Here is a 27,087-nt window from a genome sequence, read left to right as displayed (position 1 = left end):
CCAGAAATAATGGGTCAGTGGTTCTTTATGGACTATTTCTTGGGGATCACATGGTTGGGGCTATCCATGAGGCCTTTGATATACTGAACTGTTATAAGGTCACTTAGTGGTTTGGCAGGAAAGGTCTTATTATAAACTTGGAGAGGATATCCGTCCAGGACTGCTCAGAGACTATTGCATCATGGACAATCTGGATGTCAAGGAAAAGAAGGTAACACCCTTCTTCTTCCCCCTGCCCATCATGGGTTTTGTCTCTTAATAAAGCTTCAGGCCTATGATTTCCCCTCCCTACCCCCTTTTTTAAAACACTCATCCCCTATCACAGTCTGCAATGCTTTTTTACTTGACTTTGTTTTATAAAATGTGCAGGAATGTTATAGTAGCATGTGGTATGATGTATAGTGTAGGGAACCTGTGCTGTATATTGTGCTGTCATGTATATAATGTATGCAGGAGTGTTAGTGTAGCATGTGGTATGATGTATAGTGTATGGACACCTGTGCTGTATATTGTGCTGTCATGTATATAATGTGTGCAGGAATGTTAGTGTTGCCCGTGGTATAATGTATAGTGTATGGACACATGTGCTGTATATTGTATTGTCATGTATATAATATGTGCAGGAGTGTTAGTGTAGAATGTGGTATGATGTATAGTGTAGGGACACATGTGCTGTATATTGTGCTGTCATGTATATAATGTATGCAGGAGTGTTAGTGTAGAATGTGGTATGATGTATAGTGTATGGACACCTGTGATCTATGTTGTACTGTCATGTATATGTGTGCAGGAATGTTAGTGTAACATGTGGAGTGACGTATAGTGTATGGACACCTATGCTGTATATTGTGCTGTCATGTATATAATGTGTGTATGAGTGTTAGTGTTGCGCGTGGTATGATGTATAGTGTATGGACACGTGCTGTATATTGTACTGTCATGTATATAATGTGTGCAGGAATGTTACTGTAGCAAGTGGTATGATGTATATCGTGTATGGACCCATATGCTGTATATTGTGCTGTCATGCATATAATGTGTGCAGGAATGTTAGTGTAGCATGTGGTATGATGTATAAAGTAGGAAGACCTGTGCTGCATGTTGTACTGTTGCGCTATGTACTGCAATACTTTAAATTACAGATGTTTATTGGTAATAGCAGAAATCTCTTTATCATCAATTATCTTCCAGAACATAGACTTTACTTTGGCTCTAACAGTTTTGCATTCTTCCTGGTACTCTCTGTCAAAAATAAAATACGACAATGGCTACTCCACTATGTGAGTTCTTTGATGATTAATAAGATATGATTTTTGAGTAAAACTTCTCCCACAGTCAGAACATGAATATGGCTTCACTCCTGTGTGAATTCTCTGGTGTTTAACAAGATTTGATTTCTGAATAAAACATTTCCCACATTCTGAACATGAAAACGGCCTCTCCCCTGTGTGACTTCTCTGATGTCTTACAAGATTGGACTTCTGGTTAAAACATTTCCCACATTCCGAACATAAAAACGGCTTTGTCCCTGTGTGAATTCTCTGATGTCTGATAAGATCCGATATCAGGTTGAAACATTTCCCACATTCTGAACACGAAAACGGCTTTTCTCCCGTATGAGTTCTCTGATGAGTAATAAGAGCCGATTTCTGGAAAAGACATATCCCACATTCTGAACATGAAAACGGCTTCGCCGCTGAGTGAGTTCTCTTATGTCTAACAAGATCTGACTTCTGGTTGAAACATGTGCCACATTCCATACAGGAAAATGCCTTTGTTCCCATGTGACTTCTCTCATGCGTAACAAGATCTGATGTCTGGATAAAACATTTCCCACATTCTGAACATGAATATGGCTTCACCCCAGCATCTCTTCTATGACTTTTCTTTTGCGGTAATGAGTCTTGTATAGTATCATACAATAAATCTTTGGTGTGAAGGGCTGAGGGTACGTCTGAGATAATGCTGCGCTCTTGTGCGAGATCACCATCATCTGCTTTAACATATGAAGATATCAGTTGTTCCCCTGAGCTCCTGGTACAGTCATCTGCCAAGAATACGACTGATTGTTTAATATAACGATAATATTATATTGATATTTTATAACATTACTACATTAAAGGGGTACTCTGCCCCTAGACATCTTATCCCTTATCAAAAGGATAGGGTACAAGATGTCTATTCGCGGGGACGTTCGCCGTTGGGGACCCCCGCGATCTCCCTGCTGCCCCTGCGGCGTTCATTTAGATGCTGTGACATCACGTCCATGCCCCTCAGTGCAAGTCTATGGGAGGAGGCGTGACGGCCATCACGCCTACTCCCATAGACTTGCATTGAGAGGGAGGGTATGACATCATGGGGGGGGGCCTGGACGTGACATTACGAGCCTCCGGCGCCGCAGCAGAGACCGCGGGGGTTCCCAGCGGGGGTTCCCAGCGGCGGGACCCCCGCCATTAGACATCTTATCCCCTATAATTTGGATAAGGGATAAGATGTCTAGGGGCGGAGTACCCCTTTAATATTGTTATGCAAATTGTAGGCATGTAGTACATATCAGATCTTACACTAGACCACGATGTCAGGCCACCACTCGATGGTGAAGCCAACCTCTTCCTAGGTTCACGTGTCCCCACATGTCTTTTCTAGTGAGATGCTCGGTAGATGATCATTGGATCTGGGAGTGGAAACTATTAGATGGGGTCTGTTTAACACAGTCCCTGACAGATATTTATACATGCCAGGGTCGTGGCAGTGAATGGACCATAGTGAATATGTGAGAAGTGAAACTTACTTACCTGGTGGTGTTGGCGCATCTAGTATGCCCTGTGGCCTGCCCTGTGGAGGGGTCATTGGATACAAAATTTGCTGATCGCTGGAGCGTCCGGAGAAAGAAGAAAAGGCTCTACTGGGGCGCGCACCGTACCAGTGACTGGGAGCAACTGCGGTTACTCCCAGTCACCGGTACGGTGAACACACCAGTAGAGTCTTTTCCTCTTTCTCTGGATGCTCCAGCAATTGGCATATTCAGTGATTGGACCCTAAATACAGGACACCACAGAGGTCTTCTGTCATGTATATAATGTGTGCAGGAATGTTAGTGTAGCATGTGGTATGATGTATAGTGTAAGGAACCTGTACTGTAATGTATATATATTGTATGCAGGAGTGTTAGTGTGGCATGTGGTATGATGTATAGTGTATGGACATCTGTACTCAATATTGTACTGTCATGTATATAATGTGTGCAGGAATGTTAGTGTAGCATGTGGTATGATGTATAGTGAAGTGACACCTGTCCTGTATGTTGTACTGTCATGTATATAATGTGTGCAGGAATGTTAGTGTAGCATGTGGAATGATGTATAGTGTAAGGACACCTGTCCTGTATATTGTACTGTCATGTATATAATGTGTGCAGGAGTGTTAGTGTAGCATGTGGTATGATGTATAGTGTAGTGACACCTGTCCTGTATATTGTACTGTCATGTATATAATGTGTGCAGGAGTGTTAGTGTAGCATGTGGTATGATGTATAGTGTATAAACACCCGCGCCCGCCCTGTGGAGGGGTCCTTGGATACAGAATTTGCTGATCGCTGGAGGGTCCGGAGAAAAAAGAAAAGGGTCTACCATATGGTGCGTGACCCAGTAGACCCTTTTCTTTTTTCTGCGGACGCTCCAGCCATCAGCAAATTCAACGACTGGACCCTACACACGGGACACTGCAGACGTCTTCCGTCTCTGGTCCTGCTGTCCCTTCTGACTCCACAACTCAAAGGCATTAAATAACTTAAATTGCCGTCCATTAGATACGGAAACTTCTGTTTGTGACATGAGACTGCCACAAGAGTGGAGGCCATGGCTGCCTTCCATAAAGCCACCGTAGTGAAATAACACTAAGATGCCGTAAAACGTGGGCCCTATGGATGTCACATTTAGAGGCTACGTCACTGGTCAGTGACATGTCCTGTGGTACACTTGTGGTGACCCACAGACTTTAAATCGACCAAATGTTGTGTATTCATGTGTTTGGTCTATGTATTGTTTGCCGGACTCAGACTACTAATAGAACCTATAAAGTACATCTCGTGACTGAATCCATTCTCTATATATAGATCTGTGCAGCCAGTGGTCAGTACTCACCTGGACGGTCACCTGGACACGGGTCATCGCCCCTTACATCTGTCTCCTCTTTTACTATTATGTTCAGATCTTCACGTCGGCTCCAAAACTGTGAGACAGCGACAGAAGGAATCACATGGTAAATCATCATATAAGAGACTGAACCTAACAACAGCACAGCCCTTCACCAGTCATAATGGGTCACTCTACCTGATAATGCTGGAGGACATTGTCATCTTCTTCTGAAGAATCCTCTGGAGGAAGAGGACGGGGACATCTCTCTGGTTTTGTAGGAAACACATCCAGTGAGTGAATCCATTGTGTATATAGAATAAATGCAGTGTGCGGTGTGTATATAGTCATGTGTATTACCTGCTGATGTGAGGGGCTGCTGATCCTCCATCATGACTATGTCCGCTATGTACTGATCCTTGTGTCCTTCTAAATACTCCCACTCCTCCATGGAGAAATAGACGGCCACGTCCTGACACCTTATAGGAACCTGACACACACAATGATACAGTCATCACCCCCATCCCTTCATAGCGTTACTGTATAATGTCCCAGCATTCCCAGCAGGGTCACCTCTCCAGTCAGCAGCTCCACCATCTTGTTGGTGAGTTCTAGGATCTTCTGCTCATTCATCTCCTCATGTATCAGGGAGTGAGGTGGAGGCCCCGGGATTGGCCTCAGGGTTCTTCCCCATCCTTCACACACAGGGGCCTGATGGCGCCCCCTAGAGGTCTTCTTCACCACTGTGTAATCCTGGTTATGGGGACACAATAATAAATATCACTACATACATCCCAGAATCCCTCACCTCTCCAGTCATATCATGTGATTACCATAGAGAAGAATGAGGTCATGTGACATCACTCCCAGAATCCCTCACCTCTCCAGTCATATCATGTGATTACTGTAGAGAAGAATGAGATCATGTGACATCACTCCCAGAATCCCTTACCTCTCCAGTCATATCATGTGATTACCATAGAGAAGAATGAGGTCATGTGACATCACTCCCAGAATCCCTCACCTCTCCAGTCATATCATGTGATTACCATAGAGAAGAATGAGGTCATGTGACATCACTCCCAGAATCCCTCACCTCTCCAGTCATATCATGTGATTACCATAGAGAAGAATGAGGTCATGTGACATCACTCCCAGAATCCCTCACCTCTCCAGTATTTCATGTGATTACCATAGAGAAGAGTGAGGTCATGTGACATCACTCCCAGAATCCCTCACCTCTCCAGTCATATCATGTGATTACGATAGAGAAGAATGAGGTCATGTGACATCACTCCCAGAATCCCTCACCTCTCCAGTCATATCATGTGATTAGCATAGAGAAGAATGAGGTCATGTGACATCACTCCCAGAATCCCTCACCTCTCCAGTCATATCATGTGATTACCATAGAGAAGAATGAGGTCATGTGACATCACTCCCAGAATCCCTCACCTCTCCGGTAAGCTGGAAGAGTATCTCTATGGTGAGGTGTATTATCCTCTCCGCCATCTTGTCTCTGTCCTTCTCCATCATTGATGGTGGATCAGGAATATTCTCTTCTATAGAAGAATCAGCTGAGAGGATCCTGGATTGTAGGGACCTGAGGGGACAGAAGAGGAGACGATGATGATCGAAATAAAATACAATTTCTGGAGATAATAAGGAAACATGTCGGGAGATACAAGGGCAGATGTTATATTGGATATAATAACTTGTCAGTGTCTGTGGTAGGTGCAGTGTCCCACCATGTGGTGTCGTCATGTGACAATCGGTCATGGGCCGCAGCAATTATTACAGTATAAAAACGTAATGTGGTAAATCCCTTAAAGGAGTAGTCCAGTGGTGATTCAGTAGTGAGCAACTTATCCCCTATACTAAGGATAGGGGATAAGTTGCAGATCGCGGGGGGTCCGACCCCTGGGGCCCCCCGCGATCTCCTGTACGGAGCCCCGACAGCCCGCTGGAAGGGGGCGTGTCGACCTCCGCACGAGGCGGCGGCCGACACGCCCCCTCAATACAACTCTATGGCAGAGCCGAAGCGCTGCCTTCGGCAATCTCCGGCTCTGCCATTGAGATGTATTGAGGGGGCGTGTCGGCCGCCGCCTCGTGCGGGGGTCGACACCCGCTATCTCAGCGGAGAGCCGGGGCCCCGTACAGAGAGATCGCAGGGGGCCCCAGCGGTCGGACCCCCCGCGATCTCAAACTTATCCCCTATCCTTAGGATAGGGGATAAGTTGCTCACTACTGAATCACCACTGGACTACTCCTTTAATAAATCTACAGCTCAGACACTCAGCTCTCTAGGTGGAGAAAAGGGTCAGAATCTGGGCAATTTAATCATTTTTGTTCTGACCTGAAGAATCAGGAGAATGTGTCTGTCTGACCGCACGGTAAATTGAGAAAAAAGAAAATGCCCCAAATTTACTAAATTGCATCTTATTTTAAATTTCATCTCACTAAATTTTTTTTTTGGGTTTGCAGAATATTTTATGCTGAAATGAAGGATGTTATTGCAAAGCCCAAAATAAAAACGTCAGCTTCTTAAAGGGGTTAAAGGTCATCAATAGGTTTTTTTTAGCCTATGATTGTGACAGAAGTACTTAAAAGGCTCAGATTATGGGAAAATCCCCCCAAAAAACTATAAATGTTATAAGGGTAGGGTCACAGACAGTGCATCCGCAGTGTATTTCAAGTTGTGGATGCGCCTGCCGCTGACAGTCACAGAGCGACTGCAAAGAGAGCTCCTAGTTGCAGCCAGACCCCAGCCGGGAGCTCGCTCTGCAGTTGCTCTCTGACTGTCGGCAGCGGGCGCATCCGCAGCGTGAAATACACTGCAGACCCTGTCTGTGACCCTGCCCAAAACCAGAAAATGGGTGACTGAAAAATTACAACTCATCCCACAAAAACCTGGTCCAGCCCCGTCCATGTAGAGGAACACTAATATACCGCTCCGAATAAACATTACATAGCAACAAAATAGGCTCATATTATCCCTCCAGTAATGAAGGGGTTAATAACCCACAATACCACTGGCTATCACATACCCAACCTGTAGAGGACTGTGCAGCAGCTCATATAGTCACTGTGATCAGTCACGTGGAGGGGGAGGAGTCAGATCACATGATCTGTTACTGTAGACTTCTCTGAGGTTCCAGGACCTGTGATGTTATTGTCATGTGATCAGTCACAAGGAGAGGGAGGAGTCAGGGAATCACATGATCGGTTAGAGGACCTGTGATGATGTAAGTCATGTGATCAGTCACGTGGAGGGGGAGGAGTCAGATCACATGATCTGTTACTGTAGACTTCTCTGAGGTTCCAGGACCTGTGATGTTATTGTCATGTGATCAGTCACAAGGAGAGGGAGGAGTCAGGGAATCACATGATCGTTTAGAGGACCTGTGATGGTGTAAGTCATGTGATCAGTCACATGGAAGGAATAACATGATCTGTTACAGTTGACTTCTCTCAGGTTACAGGACCTATGATGATGTCACAGTTATGCGATCAGTCACATGTACTGTGGGAGGGGTCGGGATCACATGATCTGTTACAGTAGACTTCTCTGAGGTTACAGGACCTGTGATGATGTCACCATCATGTGATCAGTTATGTGGAGGGGATCACATGATCTGTTACAGTAGACTTCTGAGGTTACAGGACCTGTGATGATGTCAGGGGTCGGGATCACATGATCTGTTACAGTAGACTTCTGAGGTTACAGGACCTGTGATGATGTCAGGGGTCGGGATCACATGATCGGTTACAGGACCTGTGATGATGTCTCCATCATGTTATCAGTTATGTGGAGGACGATCTGTTACAGTATAATTCTAAGGGATGTCACAGTCATGTGATCAGTCACATGTAGTATGGGAGGGGTCGAGATCACATGATCTGTTACAGTAGACTTCTCTGAGGGTACAGGACCTGTGATGATGTCACCATCATGTGATCAGTTATGTGGAGGGGATCACATGATCTGTTACAGGACCTGTGATGATGTCACCATCATGTGATCAGTTATGTGGAGGACGATCTGTTACAGTATACTTCTAAGGGATGTCACAGTCATGTGACCAGTCACATGTAGTATGGGAGGGGTCACATGACTTTTATCATTGTGTACATTGTGTTCTTGCTCATGTCATGTGATCTCCCTGCACATTATACCACATGACCTTCATAGATAAAGTATCTGAGATGGAGAGAAGTTTTTTGGTGCTGGGGCTGGTGGGAAATCGTGCAAAAACATTTGTAACAAATTTAACCCCTTAGGGACTCTGCCAATTTTCACCTTAGGGACTCAGCAAATTTTCGTTTTTGCATTTTTGTTTTTTCCTCTTCACCTTCTAAAAATTCATAACACTTTCAATTGTGCACCTCCAGACCCATATGAGGGCTTGTTTTTTGTGCCACCAATTGTACTTTGTAATGACATCACTTACTTTATAAAATAACCTGAGGCGAAACAAAAAAAAACTATTTGTGGAGTGAAATAAAAAAAAAAGAAACGCCATTTTGTAACTTTTGGGGGCTCCCGTTTCTACGCAGTGCAATATTTGGTAAAAATGACACCTAATCTTTATTCTGTAGGTCCATACGGTTACAAGGATACCCAATTTATATAGGTTTTATTTTATTTTAATACTTTAAAAAATTAAAAACTACATGCACCAAAATCAGTATGTTTAAAATTGGGCTCATTTTTTGCGCCGTCATCTGTAGTTTTTATCAGTACCATTTTTTGTTTTGTGGGGTTTTTTGGTAATATTTTGGACTTTGGTATTTTTTTACGGGTAGGCCATCGACTGTGCAGTTTAGCTAGCCTAATATTTTAATAGTTCGGATTTAATAGTTCGATTTACACTTTTAATAGGGAAGGGGTTAATAAACTTTTTTTTTTTTTTATTGCATACACTGGCGATCTGCTGCTCTAGACTGCTGCGCAGGCATGGAGCAGTAGATCCCCGATCAGACAACGGAGAGGCAGGTGAGGACCCTCCCGTCGTCTGGTAAGCTGATCGGGACATCGCGGTTTTGTCGCGATAGTCCCGATCAGCTCCACTGAGCTGCCGGGATTCTTTCACTTTCGCTTTAGACGGCTCAATCAACTTTGATTGTGGCGTCTAAAGGGTTAATGCCGGGCATCGGCCCGATCAGCTGTGCCCGGCATTAGCCGTGGGTCATGGCTGCCCTTAGCAACCCATCAGGTTTAACCCGTTCTCCGCCAGTGAAACTGGACCAGGGCGTACAGGTACGCCCTGAGTTCTTAAGGATCGGTGATGCAGGGTGTATGCATACGCCCTTGGTCCCCAAGAGGTTAAGGACAGGCCAATTTTTGTTTTTGCACTTACGTTTTTTCCTCATCACCTTCTAAAAATCATAACACTTTTAATTTTGCACCTACAGACCCATATAAGGGCTTGTTTTTTGCACCACCAATTCTACTTTGTAATGACATCACTTATTTTACAACACAATCTGCTGCAAAACCAAAAAATATATCTTTGTGGGGTAAATAAAAAAAAAATGACACGCCATTTTGTAACTTTTTAGAACTTCCGTATATACGCAGTGCACTTTTCGGTAGAAATGACACCTGATCTTTATTCTGTAGGTCCATACGGCTACAGGGATACCCAATTTATTTAGGTTTTATTTTATTTTACTACTTTAAAAAATTATAACTACATGCACCAAAATTTGTATGTTTAAAATTGTCCCCTTCTGACCCTTATAATTTTATTATTTTTCCACATACGGGCTATAGCAGGGCTCATTTTTGTGCCGTGATCTGTAGCTTTTATCTATACCTTTTGTTTTGTGAAGAAAGAATTGCGTCCTGCACCCAAGGTTGCAGGTAAAATCAAAGCTTGCTTTATTGAATTCTTAGACAATGGTCATGTACAGAGATAGTGCCCGACGTGTTTCGCACCTAGGTGCTTAGTTGTAGAATCACCATTTTTGTTTTGATGGGACTTTTTGATCACTTGTTATACATTTTTTAATGGTATATGAAGTGATCAAAAATACCCAGTTTTGGACTTTGGAATTTTGTACATGTACGCGGTTTAGCTAACCTTATATTTTAATAGTTCGGACATTTGCACACACGGCGATACCACATATTATTATTTTTATTATTTTTTATTATGGGGGGGATTCAAACTTTTATTAGGAAGGGGTTAATTCACTTTTATAAACTTTTTTTTATTTATCGGGCTGTGTGTAATGTCTGTGTATCAGGACTGTGTGTGTAACGTAATGTCTGTGTATCGGGCCGTGTGTGTAATGTCTGTGTATCTGGGGGTGCGTGTAACGTTTGTCTATTGGGCTGTGTGTAATGTCTGTGTATCGGGGGGGGGGGCGGGGGTGTAATGTTTGTGTATCGGAGCCGTGTGTGTAATGTCTGTGTATCGGGGCCGTGTGTGTAATGTCTGTGTATCGGGCTGTATGTGTAATGTTTGTTTATCGGGCCGTGTGTGTAATGTCTGTGTATCTGGGGGTGCGTGTAACGTTTGTCTATTGGGCTGTGTGTAATGTCTGTGTATCGGGGGGGGGGCGGGGGTGTAATGTTTGTGTATCGGAGCCGTGTGTGTAATGTCTGTGTATCGGGGCCGTGTGTGTAATGTCTGTGTATCGGGCTGTATGTGTAATGTTTGTTTATCGGGCCGTGTGTGTAATGTCTGTGTATCGGGGCCGTGTGTGTGTAATGTCTGTGCATTGGGCCGTGTGTGTAATGTCTGTGTATCGGGGCCGTGTGTGTAATGTCTGTGTATCGGGGCCGTGTGTGTGTAATGTCTGTGCATTGGGCCGTGTGTGTAATGTCTGTGTATCGGGGCCGTGTGTGTAATGTCTGTGTATCGGGGCCGTGTGTGTAATGTCTGTGCATCGGGCCGTGTGTGTAATGTCTGTGTATAGGGCTGTGTGTGTAATGTCTGTGTGTGTAATGTCTGTGTATCGGGGCCATGTGTGTAATGTCTGTGCATCGGGCCGTGTGTGTAATGTCTGTGTATCGGGGCTGTGTGTGTAATGTCTGTGTATCGGGGCCGTGTGTAATGTCTGTGTATCGGGGCCGTGTGTGTAATGTCTGTGTATCGGGCTGTGTGTGTAATGTTTGTGTGTGTAATGTCTGTGTATCGGGGCTGTGTGTGTAATGTCAGTGCATCGGGCCGTGTGTGTAATGTCTGTGCATCGGGGCCGTGTGTGTAATGTCTGTGCATCGGGCCGTGTGTGTAATGTCTGTGTATCGGGGCTGTGTGTGTAATGTCTGTGTATCGGGGCCGTGTGTGTAATGTCTGTGTATCGGGCTGTGTGTGTAATGTTTGTGTGTGTAATGTCTGTGTATCGGGGCTGTGTGTGTAATGTCAGTGCATCGGGCCGTGTGTGTAATGTCTGTGCATCGGGCCGTGTGTGTAATGTCTGTGCATCGGGCCGTGTGTGTAATGTCTGTGCATCGGGCCGTGTGTGTAATGTCTGTGTATCGGGCCGTGTGTGTAATGTCTGTGTATCTGGGGGTGCGTGTAACGTTTGTCTATTGGGCTGTGTGTAATGTCTGTGTATCGGGGGGGGGGGGCGGGGGTGTAATGTTTGTGTATCGGAGCCGTGTGTGTAATGTCTGTGTATCGGGGCCGTGTGTGTAATGTCTGTGTATCGGGCTGTATGTGTAATGTTTGTTTATCGGGCCGTGTGTGTAATGTCTGTGTATCTGGGGGTGCGTGTAACGTTTGTCTATTGGGCTGTGTGTAATGTCTGTGTATCGGGGGGGGGGGGCGGGGGTGTAATGTTTGTGTATCGGAGCCGTGTGTGTAATGTCTGTGTATCGGGGCCGTGTGTGTAATGTCTGTGTATCGGGCTGTATGTGTAATGTTTGTTTATCGGGCCGTGTGTGTAATGTCTGTGTATCGGGGCCGTGTGTGTGTAATGTCTGTGCATTGGGCCGTGTGTGTAATGTCTGTGTATCGGGGCCGTGTGTGTAATGTCTGTGTATCGGGGCCGTGTGTGTGTAATGTCTGTGCATTGGGCCGTGTGTGTAATGTCTGTGTATCGGGGCCGTGTGTGTAATGTCTGTGTATCGGGGCCGTGTGTGTAATGTCTGTGCATCGGGCCGTGTGTGTAATGTCTGTGTATAGGGCTGTGTGTGTAATGTCTGTGTGTGTAATGTCTGTGTATCGGGGCCATGTGTGTAATGTCTGTGCATCGGGCCGTGTGTGTAATGTCTGTGTATCGGGGCTGTGTGTGTAATGTCTGTGTATCGGGGCCGTGTGTAATGTCTGTGTATCGGGGCCGTGTGTGTAATGTCTGTGTATCGGGCTGTGTGTGTAATGTTTGTGTGTGTAATGTCTGTGTATCGGGGCTGTGTGTGTAATGTCAGTGCATCGGGCCGTGTGTGTAATGTCTGTGCATCGGGGCCGTGTGTGTAATGTCTGTGCATCGGGCCGTGTGTGTAATGTCTGTGTATCGGGGCTGTGTGTGTAATGTCTGTGTATCGGGGCCGTGTGTGTAATGTCTGTGTATCGGGCTGTGTGTGTAATGTTTGTGTGTGTAATGTCTGTGTATCGGGGCTGTGTGTGTAATGTCAGTGCATCAGGCCGTGTGTGTAATGTCTGTGCATCGGGCCGTGTGTGTAATGTCTGTGCATCGGGCCGTGTGTGTAATGTCTGTGTATCGGGGCCGTGTGTGTAATGTCTGTGTATAGGGCTGTGTGTGTAATGTCTGTGTATCGGGGCCATGTGTGTAATGTCTGTGCATCGGGCCGTGTGTGTAATGTCTGTGTATCGGGGCTGTGTGTAATGTCTGTGTATCGGGGCCGTGTGTGTAATGTCTGTGTATCGGGCTGTGTGTGTAATGTTTGTGTGTGTAATGTCTGTGCATCGGGGCCGTGTGTGTAATGTCTGTGCATCGGGCCGTGTGTGTAATGTCTGTGTATCGGGGCTGTGTGTGTAATGTCTGTGTATCGGGGCCGTGTGTAATGTCTGTGTATCGGGGCCGTGTGTGTAATGTCTGTGTATCGGGCTGTGTGTGTAATGTTTGTGTGTGTAATGTCTGTGTATCGGGGCTGTGTGTGTAATGTCAGTGCATCGGGCCGTGTGTGTAATGTCTGTGCATCGGGCCGTGTGTGTAATGTCTGTGTATCGGGGCCGTGTGTGTAATGTCTGTGTATAGGGCTGTGTGTGTAATGTCTGTGTATCGGGGCCATGTGTGTAATGTCTGTGCATCGGGCCGTGTGTGTAATGTCTGTGTATCGGGGCTGTGTGTGTAATGTCTGTGTATCGGGGCCGTGTGTAATGTCTGTGTATCGGGGCCGTGTGTGTAATGTCTGTGTATCGGGCTGTGTGTGTAATGTTTGTGTGTGTAATGTCTGTGTATCGGGGCTGTGTGTGTAATGTCAGTGCATCGGGCCGTGTGTGTAATGTCTGTGCATCGGGGCCGTGTGTGTAATGTCTGTGCATCGGGGCCGTGTGTGTAATGTCTGTGTATCGGGCTGTATGTGTAATGTCTGTGTATCGGGGCCGTGTGTGTAATGTCTGTGTATCGGGGCCGTGTGTGTAATATTTGTGTGTGTAATGTCTGTGTATCGGGGCCGTGTGTGTAATGTCTGTGTATCGGGCCGTGTGCATAATGTCTGTGTATCGGGCTGTGTGTGTAATGTCTGTGTATCTGGGGGTGTGTGTAATGTCTGTGTATCTGGGGGGGTGTGTAATGTCTGTGTATCGGGCTGTGTGTGTGTGTGTGTAATGTCTGTGTATCGGGCCGTGTGTGTTATGTCTGTGTATCGGGGCTGTGTGTGTGTAATGTCTGTGTATCGGGCTGTGTGTAAAATGCTTGTGTATCGGGCTGTGTGTGTAATGTCTGTGTATCGGGGCCGTGTGTGTAATGTCTGTGTATCGGGCTGTGTGTGTAATGTCTGTGTATCGGGCTGTGTGTGTAATGCTTGTGTATCGGGCCCTCGGAAGATAGCACAAATGGAGGCCATCTTCCCTTCCATGACTTTCCTTAACCCTTCCATGTAGGTAGTAATACCAGAGCTGAATGCACCTGACAGCTCGGCCATAGATCTTCACAGTCTGCACTGGCCCCAAGGGTTCTGTAGAATGGTCAGATAATGGAGCAGCGGGCCCCTGACTGGTGTGTGAACTGTGCTCTATATGTCTCCAGGACAACATGGTTATCAGACAATATCCTTGGTGTAATACTGTATACCTCTAAATATTATCACTATACATAATACCGCCATAGTGTTACTCAACCAAACCAAGTATACTAAGACCAGGAATGCCACTAGGCAAGGAACAAATCATACCACCATATAGTGACTAATTTACACCCCCATATAGTGACTAAATCACACCCCCATATAGTGACTAAATTATACCCCCATATAGTAACTAAATTACACCACCATATAGTGACTAAATCACACCACCATATAGTGACTAAATCACACCACCATATAGTGACTAAATCATACCCACATATAGTGACTAAATCACACCACCATATAGTGACTAAATCACACCACCATATAGTGACTAAATTATACCACCATATAGTGACTAAATTACACCACCATACTGCTACTCAACCAAACCAAGGATACCAAGACCAAGAATGCTGCTATACTTGGACCCACCCTAGGTGCTCTGCAGGTTATGTTACAGGACAGAATTGTATTTTCTTCTCCATCTGGCCCAGACCGGCATGAAGGCTTCTTCTAGCTCAGATTCAATGAACAACGGGCAGTAAGGACCTCAGTACTGAGTTTGACCCTTTCAGCAGCACAGTGGTCTGCCGTAACCATTGCCTTGTTACCATCATTTTTCATATCAAACAATATGGTGAAACTCTATATTGTATTTGTTTTAAGGTTACAGACAGTTCTTGCTAATTGCAAATATTTCTAAAATCATTTATTAAAGCAATTTATGAAGTCACCATGGCTCCTCCCCCTATGTGACTCATCTGACGTTTAACAAGATTTAATTTCTGATTTCTTACAGTACTAAAAATTGCTTTCCTTTTGTGAGATGTTTGATGGCTAATCAGAGATGATTTCTGAGTAAAACATTTCCCACATTCTGAACATGAAAAAGGCCTCTCCCCTGTGTGTATTCTCTGATGTCTAACAAGATCAGATTTTTGTATAAAACATTTCCCACACTCTGAACATGAAAATAGTTTATCCTGAGTGTGGGTTCTTTGATGTCTAACAAGACTGTTTTTGAGGGCAAACCATTTGCCACATTCTGAACATGCAAAATGATTTTCCCTCAAGTGACTTCTCTCATGTTCGACAAATTTAGATTTCTCTACAAAACATTTGCCACATTTAGAACATGAAAATGTCATTTCCCCTGTGTGAATTCTCTGATGTATAACAAGTTTTGATTTTTGTATAAAACATTTACCGCATTCACTACACGAATATGGCTTTACCCCTGTGTGAGTTCGTAGATGGTCAACAAGCTTTGATTTTTGAGCAAAACATTTCTCACATTCTGGGCATGAAAAGGGCTTTTCACCTGTGTGAATTCTTTGATGGTAAACGAGGCTTGATTTAAGACTAAAACATGTCCCACATTCTGAACATAAAAATGGCTTTGCCCCTGTATGGGAACTGTGGTGTCTAACAAGATTTGATTTCAGCAAAAAACATTTTCCACATTCTGAACAAGAAAATGGCATTGATCCTGTGTGACTTCTCTTATGTGCATCAAGATTGCACTTCAGGGCAAAACATTTCCCACATTCTGCGCATGAAAAAGGCTTTTCCCCTGTGTGACTTCGTTCATGCTTAACAAGATCTGATTTATCTATAAAACATTTCCCACATTCTAAACATGAATATGGCTTCTCACCTGTGTGATTTTTTTGATGTCTAACAAGTTCTGATTTACCTGTAAAACATTTGCTACATTTTGAACACGAATATGGCTTTTCCCCTACGTGAGTTCTCTGATGTACGACAAATTTTGATCTCTCTATAAAACATTTGCCACATTCAGAACATGAATAAGGCTTCTCCCCTGTGTGAATTTTCCGATGTTTAACAAGTATCGATTTTCCTATAAAACATTTACCACATTCAGAACATGAATAAGGCTTCTCCCCTCTGTGAGCTCGTTGATGGTGAACAAGGTTTGATTTTCTGGTGAAACATTTCCCACATTCTGCACATAAAAAAGGCTTTTCCCCCACGTGAGCTCTTTGTTGTGCACCGACACTTGGGTGACTCTCGCTTTGCTTAACAGTCTGTGATGACTCATATGTATGAGATGATAGCTTTTCGTGTTTAATTGAGATGGTGGCGTGTTCTTCATATATATCTTGTGTGACACCACGAACATCTTCTTTATAATCCAAAGTCATCTGATGCCCCTCGGCACCCCCAGTACATTCATCTGCAAAGATTACAAATTATATTATTATTCTGAATATACATGCTCACCAAGGATCTGTGCTTGTGTTGGTGGTAAATGGCCGTGTCCTGTGTCCCCCATCATGCTGTTGGCTTGTTTTTTGGGAACTGTCTTCCTGTTTCTGTGGCGTCCCTCAGACTACAATCCCCAGGATCCTTTGTTTCAAGGTAACAGGTAACTTATTTCCCATCCACACATCGGTCACCCCAGCCATTGCAGCACAGCCGTGCTCTCTTTGACCACATCACCTGACACACAAGCTGTGGATCTGTGTGATGATGAATGCACATGTGCGCCGGTAACATCATCAGGCAACGGCTGTACACACAACAGATAACGCAGGCAAGCCCCCTTTCAGCACCAGACTTGTGATGTATTGTCTTGGGCCACACAGCACACTGGGAAGGGCCACTCATTTTGTAGGCTGCTGTATATGAACATCCGAGGACAAGAAATACAAAGAAATTCAATACCAGTCACCAAACACAGGTAAGTGAAGTAGAGTGACTGTGCTGCCCCAGTCCTACAGTACCCCTTTGAGTCCTAGCTCAGAGAGTGGCATGCAAAATGTGCAGGCTGTTCTTCCTCCGACATAGTCTATTACATAATTCAGAGTGTTTATTTTAATACTTAGGGTAGAGTCACACATAGCGCATCCGCAGCATATTTTACGCTGCGGACGCGCCGACAGCAGTCACAAGGGCGAGATCACTACCACGGCTGGGTAGCTCTGTGTGTCTGCTCATAGCGGTGGATTTCCGCCGCTACGAGCAGATACACAGAGCTACCCAGCCATGGCAGAGAGCTAGCTTTTGTAACTTATGTCAATGCATCCGCAGCAGGAAATACGCTGCGGATGCACTACGTGTGACCCTACCCTTAACGTTTCCTCTCTGATCCCAGATGTAATGGCAGGATGACTGCTGTTTCATGCCCATATTCCAGCTGTATGTGATATCCATATGCACAACATGTGTTATCTACTATAGTAGGATAAGAAAAAATCTTAGTATTTTTTTTTTTAGGGGGCACAATGGAGGAAGATAGAACCGAAAACGATGACATTGGGGGGGGGAAATCACTAAATTGTATTGGCCGGTGAGTGAATATAAAGTGTAAGTGTTGTGTGCAGTCAGTGATCAGTACTGACCTGGTGAGTATAATGTGTGGGTGTTGTGTGCAGTCAGTGATCAGTACTGACCTGGTGAGTATAATGTGTGAGTGTTGTGTACAGTCAGTGATCAGTACTGACCTGGTGAGTATAATGTGTGAGTGTTGTGTGCAGTCAGTGATCAGTACTGACCTGGAGAGTATAGTGTGTGAGTGTTGTGTGCAGTCAGTGATCAGTACTGACCTGGTGAGTATAATGTGTGAGTGTTGTGTGCAGTCAGTGATCAGTACTGACCTGGTGAGTATAATGTGTGAGTGTTGTGTGCAGTCAGTGATCAGTACTGACCTGGTGAGTATAATGTGTGGGTGTTGTGTGCAGTCAGTGATCAGTACTGACCTGGTGAGTATAATGTGTGAGTGTTGTGTACAGTCAGTGATCAGTACTGACCTGGTGAGTATAATGTGTGAGTGTTGTGTACAGTCAGTGATCAGTACTGACCTGGTGAGTATAATGTGTGAGTGTTGTGTGCAGTCAGTGATCAGTACTGACCTGGTGAGTATAATGTGTGAGTGTTGTGTACAGTCAGTGATCAGTACTGACCTGGTGAGTATAATGTGTGAGTGTTGTGTGCAGTCAGTGATCAGTACTGACCTGGTGAGTGTAATGTGTGAGTGTTGTGTACAGTCAGTGATCAGTACTGACCTGGTGAGTATAAGGTGTGAGTGTTGTGTATAGTCAGTGATCAGTACTGACCTGGTGAGTATAATGTATGGGTGTTGTGTACAGTCAGTGATCAGTACTGACCTGGTGAGTATAATGTGTGAGTGTTGTGTACAGTCAGTGATCAGTACTGACCTGGTGAGTATAATGTGTGAGTGTTGTGTGCAGTCAGTGATCAGTACTGACCTGGTGAGTATAATGTGTGAGTGTTGTGTACAGTCAGTGATCAGTACTGACCTGGTGAGTATAATGTGTGAGTGTTGTGTACAGTCAGTGATCAGTACTGACCTGGTGAGTATAATGTGTGAGTGTTGTGTGCAGTCAGTGATCAGTACTGACCTGGTGAGTATAATGTGTGAGTGTTGTGTGCAGTCAGTGATCAGTACTGACCTGGTGAGTGTAATGTGTGAGTGTTGTGTACAGTCAGTGATCAGTACTGACCTGGTGAGTATAAGGTGTGAGTGTTGTGTATAGTCAGTGATCAGTACTGACCTGGTGAGTATAATGTGTGAGTGTTGTGTGCAGTCAGTGATCAGTACTGACCTGGTGAGTGTAATGTGTGAGTGTTGTGTACAGTCAGTGATCAGTACTGACCTGGTGAGTATAATGTGTGAGTGTTGTGTACAGTCAGTGATCAGTACTGACCTGGTGAGTATAATGTGTGAGTGTTGTGTACAGTCAGTGATCAGTACTGACCTGGTGAGTATAATGTGTGAGTGTTGTGTACAGTCAGTGATCAGTACTGACCTGGTGAGTATAATGTGTGAGTGTTGTGTACAGTCAGTGATCAGTACTGACCTGGTGAGTATAATGTGTGAGTGTTGTGTGCAGTCAGTGATCAGTACTGACCTGGTGAGTATAATGTGTGAGTGTTGTGTGCAGTCAGTGATCAGTACTGACCTGGTGAGTATAATGTGTGAGTGTTGTGTACAGTCAGTGATCAGTACTGACCTGGTGAGTATAATGTGTGAGTGTTGTGTGCAGTCAGTGATCAGTACTGACCTGGTGAGTATAATGTGTGAGTGTTGTGTGCAGTCAGTGATCAGTACTGACCTGGTGAGTATAATGTGTGAGAGTTGTGTGCAGTCAGTGATCAGTACTGACCTGGTGAGTATAATGTGTGAGTGTTGTGTACAGTCAGTGATCAGTACTGACCTGGTGAGTATAATGTGTGAGTGTTGTGTGCAGTCAGTGATCAGTACTGACCTGGTGAGTATAATGTGTGAGTGTTGTGTGCAGTCAGTGATCAGTACTGACCTGGTGAGTATAATGTGTGAGTGTTGTGTGCAGTCAGTGATCAGTACTGACCTGGTGAGTATAATGTGTGAGTGTTGTGTGCAGTCAGTGATCAGTACTGACCTGGTGAGTGTAATGTGTGAGTGTTGTGTACAGTCAGTGATCAGTACTGACCTGGTGAGTATAAGGTGTGAGTGTTGTGTATAGTCAGTGATCAGTACTGACCTGGTGAGTATAATGTGTGAGTGTTGTGTGCAGTCAGTGATCAGTACTGACCTGGTGAGTATAATGTGTGAGTGTTGTGTGCAGTCAGTACTGACCTGGTGAGTATAATGTGTGAGTGTTGTGTACAGTCAGTGATAAGTACTGACCTGGTGGGTATAATGTGTGAGTGTTGTGTACAGTCAGTGATCAGTACTGACCTGGTGAGTATAATGTGTGAGTGTTGTGTACAGTAAGTGATCAGTACTGACCTGGTGGGTATAATGTGTGAGTGTTGTGTACAGTCAGTGATCAGTACTGACCTGGTGAGTAGAATGTGTGAGTGTTGTGTACAGTAAGTGATCAGTACTGACCTGGTGAGTAGAATGTGTGAGTGTTGTGTACAGTAAGTGATCAGTACTGACCTGGTGAGTATAATGTGTGAGTGTTGTGTACAGTCAGTGATCAGTACTGACCTGGTGAGTATAATGTGTGAGTGTTGTGTACAGTCAGTGATCAGTACTGACCTGGTGAGTATAATGTGTGAGTGTTGTGTACAGTCAGTGATCAGTACTGACCTGGTGAGTATAATGTGTGAGTGTTGTGTACAGTCAGTGATCAGTACTGACCTGGTGAGTATAGTGTGTGAGTGTTGTGTACAGTCAGTGATCAGTACTGACCTGGTGAGTATAATGTGTGAGTGTTGTGTACAGTCAGTGATAAGTACTGACCTGGAGAGTATAATGTGTGAGTGTTGTGTGCAGTCAGTGATCAGTACTGACCTGGTGAGTATAATGTGTGAGTGTTGTGTACAGTCAGTGATCAGTACTGACCTGGTGAGTATAGTGTGTGAGTGTTGTGTGCAGTCAGTGATCAGTACTGACCTGGCGGGGGCGCTGTAGGGACGTCCTCTGTACACGGATCATCACCCCTCACATCTGTCTCCTCTTTCACCATTATGTCTGGAGCATTAATGTTCTTCACATCTTTACTCTGATCCATAAGCTGTGAAAGAAATATTGTAGAAGTGACATGGAATGTTCTAGATGAACTGATCCTGAGCACAGGAGCCTCCCAGCTCTTCTACACATCATAGGGAACATATCATGGAACCTTCTCTCCCTTATCTACCTGATAATCCTGGAGGACATTGTCATCTCCTTCTGAAGAATCCTCTGGAGGAAGAGGACGGGGACATCTCTCTGGTTTTTTTCTCTTCCTGGATCTGACTGTAGGAAACACATCCAGTGAGTGAATCCATTCTCTATATAGAATAAATGCAGTGTGCGGTGTGTAGATTTTATGAGGAGGTGAGCTCCAGACTGAACCAGGGGGAATCGCTGGATGTTGTATATCTGGATTTTTCCAAAGCATTTGATACGGTGCCACATAAAAGGTTGGTGCATAAAATGAGAAGGATCGGGCTGGGGGACAATGTGTGTAAGTAACTGGCTCAGTGATAGGAAACAGAAGGTTTTAATGGTACTTATTCTGATTGGGTGACTGTTACTAGTGGGGACCATAGGAGTCCGTCTTGGGTCCCGTTCTATTTAATATATTCATTAATGATCTTGTAGAGGGGTTGAATAGTAAAGTAGCAATCTTTGTAGATGATACTAAACTCTGTAAAGCAGTAAACACAATAGAGGACAGTGCACTGTATATAGTAGATAACACTATAGAGGACAGTGCACTGTTACAAATGGATCTGGATAGGTTGGAGGTTTGGGCTGGGAAGTGGCAGATGAGGTTTAACACTGATAAATGTAAGGTAATGCACATGGGGAGGAAAAATCCGGGCTGGGATTATATATTAAATAGGAGAACACTTGGGACGACTGACGTGGAAAAGGACTTGGGAGTCTTAGTTAATAGTAAATTTAGCTGTAGTGACCAGTGTCGGGCAGCTGCTGCCAAGGCAAATAAAATCATGGGGGGCATCAATAGGAACATATATGCCCACGACAAGGAAATAATTCTACCGCTGTTCAAATCACTAGTCAGACCACACATAGAATACTGTGTACAGTACTGGTCAGACCACACATAGAATACTGTGTACAGTACTGGTCAGACCACACATAGAATACTGTGTACAGTACTGGTCAGACCACACATAGAATACTGTGTACAGTACTGGTCAGACCACACACGGAATACTGTGTACAGTACTGGTCAGACCACACATAGAATACTGTGTACAGTACTGGTCAGACCACACACGGAATACTGTGTACAGTACTGGTCAGACCACACACGGAATACTGTGTACAGTACTGGTCAGACCACACATGGAATACTGTGCACAGTACTGGTCAGACCACACATGGAATACTGTGTACAGTACTGGTCAGACCACACATGGAATACTGTGTACAGTACTGGTCAGACCACACATAGAATACTGTGTACAGTACTGGTCAGACCACACATGGAATACTGTGTACAGTACTGGTCAGACCACACATGGAATACTGTGTACAGTACTGGTCAGACCACACATGGAATACTGTGTACAGTACTGGTCAGACCACACATAGAATACTGTGTACAGTACTGCTCAGACCACACATGGAATACTGTGTACAGTACTGGTCAGACCACACATAGAATACTGTGTACAGTACTGGTCAGACCACACATAGAATACTGTGTACAGTACTGGTCAGACCACACATGGAATACTGTGTACAGTACTGCTCAGACCACACATAGAATACTGTGTACAGTACTGGTCAGACCACACATGGAATACTGTGTACAGTACTGCTCAGACCACACATGGAATACTGTGTACAGTACTGCTCAGACCACACATGGAATACTGTGTACAGTACTGGTCAGACCACACATAGAATACTGTGTACAGTACTGGTCAGACCACACATGGAATACTGTGTACAGTACTGGTCAGACCACACATAGAATACCGTGTACAGTACTGCTCAGACCACACATGGAATACTGTGTACAGTACTGGTCAGACCACACATGGAATACTGTGTACAGTACTGGTCAGACCACACATGGAATACTGTGTACAGTACTGGTCAGACCACACATGGAATACTGTGTACAGTACTGGTCAGACCACACATGGAATACTGTGTACAGTACTGGTCAGACCACACATAGAATACTGTGTACAGTACTGGTCAGACCACACATAGAATACTGTGTACAGTACTGCTCAGACCACACATGGAATACTGTGTACAGTACTGGTCAGACCACACATAGAATACTGTGTACAGTACTGGTCAGACCACACATAGAATACTGTGTACAGTACTGGTCAGACCACACATAGAATACCGTGTACAGTACTGGGCACCAGTGTACAATAGATATATTATGGAGCTGGAGAGGGTTCAAAGACGGGCAACCAGAGTAATATGGGGAATGGGAGGACTACAGTACAGTAGACAAAAAGACTTAGGGGCGACCTAATAACTATGTATAAATATATCAGGGGGCAGTACAGAGATCTCTCGGTGATCTATTTATACCCAGGACTGTGTAACAAGGGGGAATCCTGTACGTAGGAAAGACGGGGACGGGGGTTCTTTACTGTAAGAGCAGTGAGACTGTGGAATTCTCTCCCGGAGGAGGTGGTCATGGTAAACTCTGTAAAAGAGATCAGGAGGGATCTGGATACATTTCTGGAGAATAATAACATTACAGGTTACAGGTCTAGATTTATAGGGACAGAACGTTGATCCAGGGATTTATTCTGATGCCATATTTGGAGTCGGGAAGGGATTTTTACCTCTATTATGAGGGTTTTTTGCCTCCTCTGGATCAACTCAGTAGGGACTCATTAGGGTTATAGGTTGAACTTGATGGACTCTGGTCTTTTCTCAACCTTATGAACTATGTTACTATGTATGTAGTCATGTGTATTACCTGCTGATGTGAGGGGCTGCTGATCCTCCATCATGACTATGTCCGCTATGTACTGATCCTTGTGTCCTTCTAAATACTCCCACTCCTCCATGGAGAAATAGACGGCCACGTCCTGACACCTTATAGGAACCTGACACACACAATGATACAGTCATCACCCCCATCCCTTCATAGCGTTACTGTATAATGTCCCAGCATTCCCAGCAGGGTCACCTCTCCAGTCAGCAGCTCCACCATCTTGTTGGTGAGTTCTAGGATCTTCTGCTCATTCATCTCCTCATGTATCAGGGAGTGAGGTGGAGGCCCCGGGATTGGCCTCAGGGTTCTTCCCCATCCTTCACACACAGGGGCCTGATGGCGCCCCCTAGAGGTCTTCTTCACCACTGTGTAATCCTGGTTATGGGGACACAATAATACATATCACTACATCACTCCCAGAATCTCTCACCTCTCCAGTCATGTCATGTGATTACCATAGAGAAGAATGAGGTCATGTGACATCACTCCCAGAATCCCTCACCTCTCCGGTCATATCATGTGATTACCATAGAGAAGAATGAGGTCATGTGACATCACTCCCAGAATCCCTCACCTCTCCAGTCATATCATGTGATTACCATAGAGAAAAATGAGGTCATGTGACATCACTCCCAGAATCCCTCACCTCTCCAGTCATATCATGTGATTACCATAGAGAAGAATGAGGTCATGTGACATCACTCCCAGAATCCCTCACCTCTCCAGTCATATCATGTGATTACCATAGAGAAGAATGAGGTCATGTGACATCACTCCCAGAATCCCTCACCTCTCCAGTCATATCATGTGATTACCATAGAGAAGAATGAGGTCATGTGACATCACTCCCAGAATCCCTCACCTCTCCAGTCATATCATGTAATTACCATAGAGAAGAATGACATCATGTGACATCACTCACAGAATCCCTCACCTCTCCAGTCATATCATGTGATTACCATAGAGGAGAATTAGGTCATGTGACATAACTCCCAGAATCCCTCACCTCTCCAGTCATATCATGTGATTACCATAGAGAAGAATGAGATCATGTGACATCACTCCCAGAATCCCTCACCTCTCCAGTCATATCATGTGATTACCATAGAGGAGAATGAGGTCATGTGACATCACTCCCAGAATCCCTCACCTCTCCAGTCATATCATGTGATTACCATAAAGAATGAGGTCATGTGACATCACTCCCAGAATCCCTCACCTCTCCGGTAAGCTGGAAGAGTATCTCTATGGTGAGGTGTATTATCCTCTCCGCCATCTTGTCTCTGTCCTTCTCCATCCTTGAAGGGTCAGTCAGGAAAAGTATCTTAAATAGGATCCTATAATGTGAAAAGAAGAGCAGACAATGGAAATTATATGCAAAAATTATCCTTTTTAGTGTATCACGTTTGGCACTTTTTCTTGCACTTTGGGTGATTTGAGATCTGTATATAGAGGCTGGTGAGACGGGTCCAGGTCTCGGTGACTGAGGGTCAGAATTTGGCACAAGGAATCAATGAGCCCGTTCTATCAGGTGTGAACAGTTCAGTCAGGAGGAGGAGACATAACGGCGGAGGAGGAGGAGACATAACGGCGGAGGAGGAGGAGGAGACATAATGGCGGAGGAGGAGGAGGAGGAGACATAACGGCGGAGGAGGAGACATAACGGCGGAGGAGGAGACATAACGGCGGAGGAGGAGGAGGAGGAGACATAACGGCGGAGGAGGAGACATAACGGCGGAGGAGGAGGAGGAGGAGACATAACGGCGGAGGAGGAGGAGACATAACGGCGGAGGAGGAGGAGGAGGAGAAGACATAATGGCGGCGGAGGAGGAGACATGTTCATGTCAGGACCTCCATCTACTGTGCAACAGGAGCAGCGAAAAGTGACCCTGTCCGCATAGGCCGATACATGAGGGGCACACACGCGAGGAGTACCCCCAGCAACCAATTACAGCTTAGCTTTCTTTATTTAGCTATGTCTGGGCTGTGATTGGTTAATTATCTCTGGGCTGTGATTGGTTAATTATCTCTGAGCTGTGATTGGTTAATTATCTCTGCGCTGTGATTGGTTAATTATCTCTGCGCTGTGATTGGTTAATTATCTCTGCGCTGTGATTGGTTGCTGTGGTAAATCTGTTTCTCTCGTCTCCATTGTGTGTGATGGAGCCGGAATGTTCTAAGGTTCTGTTCACACAGGATTATACAGGAAACATAGTAACCATGGCAACAGACGGCAGCTACAGAAGCCTGCAAGGGAGAAAACATCCACAGGAGGGCGACACCGAGAACTGAGGAATCTCCACATACCTGACCTGTATACAGGAGCCTGTGCTGAAGGACCTGATGGCATGTCATGTGACCAGTCACATGGGTGGGCGGAGTCAGGCAGAGCCATGAACCTTTATACACAACACTCTGCACTGTATACTGTATATACAACTGTACACCGTATACTATATACACACAGCTCTGCACCATATACTATATACACACAGCTCTGCACCATATACTATATACACACAGCTCTGCACCATATACTATATACACACAGCTCTGCACCATATACTATATACACACAGCTCTGCACCATATACTATATACACACACAGCTCTACACCATATACTATATACACACAGCTCTACACCATATACTATATACACACAGCTCTACACCATATACTATATACACACAGCTCTACACCATATACTATATACACACACAGCTCTGCACCATATACTATATACACACACAGCTCTACACCATATACTATATACACACAGCTCTACACCATATACTATATACACACACAGCTCTACACCATATACTATATACACACACAGCTCTACACCATATACTATATACACACAGCTCTACACCATATACTATATACACACACAGCTCTACACCATATACTATATACACACACAGCTCTACACCATATACTATATACACACAGCTCTACACCATATACTATATACACACAGCTCTACACCATATACTATATACACACAGCTCTGCACCATATACTATATACACACAGCTCTACACCATATACTATATACACACAGCTCTACACCATATACTATATACACACACAGCTCTACACCATATACTATATACACAGCTCTACAGCATATACTATATACACACACGGCTCTACACCGTATACTATATACACACAGCTCTACACCATATACTATATACACACAGCTCTGCACCATATACTATATACACACAGCTCTACACCATATACTATATACACACACAGCTCTGCACCATATACTATATACACACACAGCTCTACACCATATACTATATACACACAGCTCTACACCA

At 44.7% G+C, this 27,087-nt stretch overlaps 1 protein-coding gene across 1 annotated transcript; it reads right to left on the bottom strand.

Moving 5' to 3' along the window:
* Positions 1 to 1,130: 1,130 nt before the first annotated feature.
* On the bottom strand, positions 1,131 to 26,275 carry LOC130297659 (oocyte zinc finger protein XlCOF7.1-like). Its single transcript, XM_056550370.1, has 14 exons — positions 25,970 to 26,275; positions 24,970 to 25,087; positions 23,946 to 24,125; positions 23,733 to 23,862; positions 20,958 to 21,055; positions 20,711 to 20,831; positions 15,065 to 16,540; positions 8,585 to 8,597; positions 5,589 to 5,736; positions 4,707 to 4,886; positions 4,494 to 4,623; positions 4,332 to 4,402; positions 4,143 to 4,230; positions 1,131 to 2,047 (listed from the first exon to the last, which is right to left on the bottom strand). The coding sequence occupies exons 1-14, from the start codon at positions 26,143 to 26,145 to the stop codon at positions 1,269 to 1,271; spliced, it is 3,708 nt and encodes a 1,235-aa protein (XP_056406345.1). The 5' UTR covers positions 26,146 to 26,275; the 3' UTR covers positions 1,131 to 1,268.
* Between the last annotated feature and the right edge of the window lie 812 nt (positions 26,276 to 27,087).

The sequence above is a fragment of the Hyla sarda genome, chromosome 13 (genome assembly GCF_029499605.1).
Source record: "Hyla sarda isolate aHylSar1 chromosome 13, aHylSar1.hap1, whole genome shotgun sequence".
Taxonomy (NCBI): Eukaryota; Metazoa; Chordata; class Amphibia; order Anura; family Hylidae; genus Hyla; species Hyla sarda.
The sequence above is the reverse complement of the archived record's forward strand: the minus strand, read 5'-3'. Positions and strand labels throughout refer to the sequence as shown.

Bases quoted from the DNA above. Each gene is read 5' to 3' on its own strand.
- LOC130297659 (XM_056550370.1), bottom strand. From the start codon at position 26,145: ATGGCTCTGCCTGACTCCGCCCACCCATGTGACTGGTCACATGACATG. The intron at 25,088-25,969 runs GTTACTATGTTT...TTCACATTATAG, and splicing joins AGCTGCCGTCTGTTGCCATG to GATCCTATTTAAGATACTTT. The intron at 20,832-20,957 runs GTAGATAAGGGA...TTTCTTTCACAG, and splicing joins ATGTCCTCCAGGATTATCAG to CTTATGGATCAGAGTAAAGA.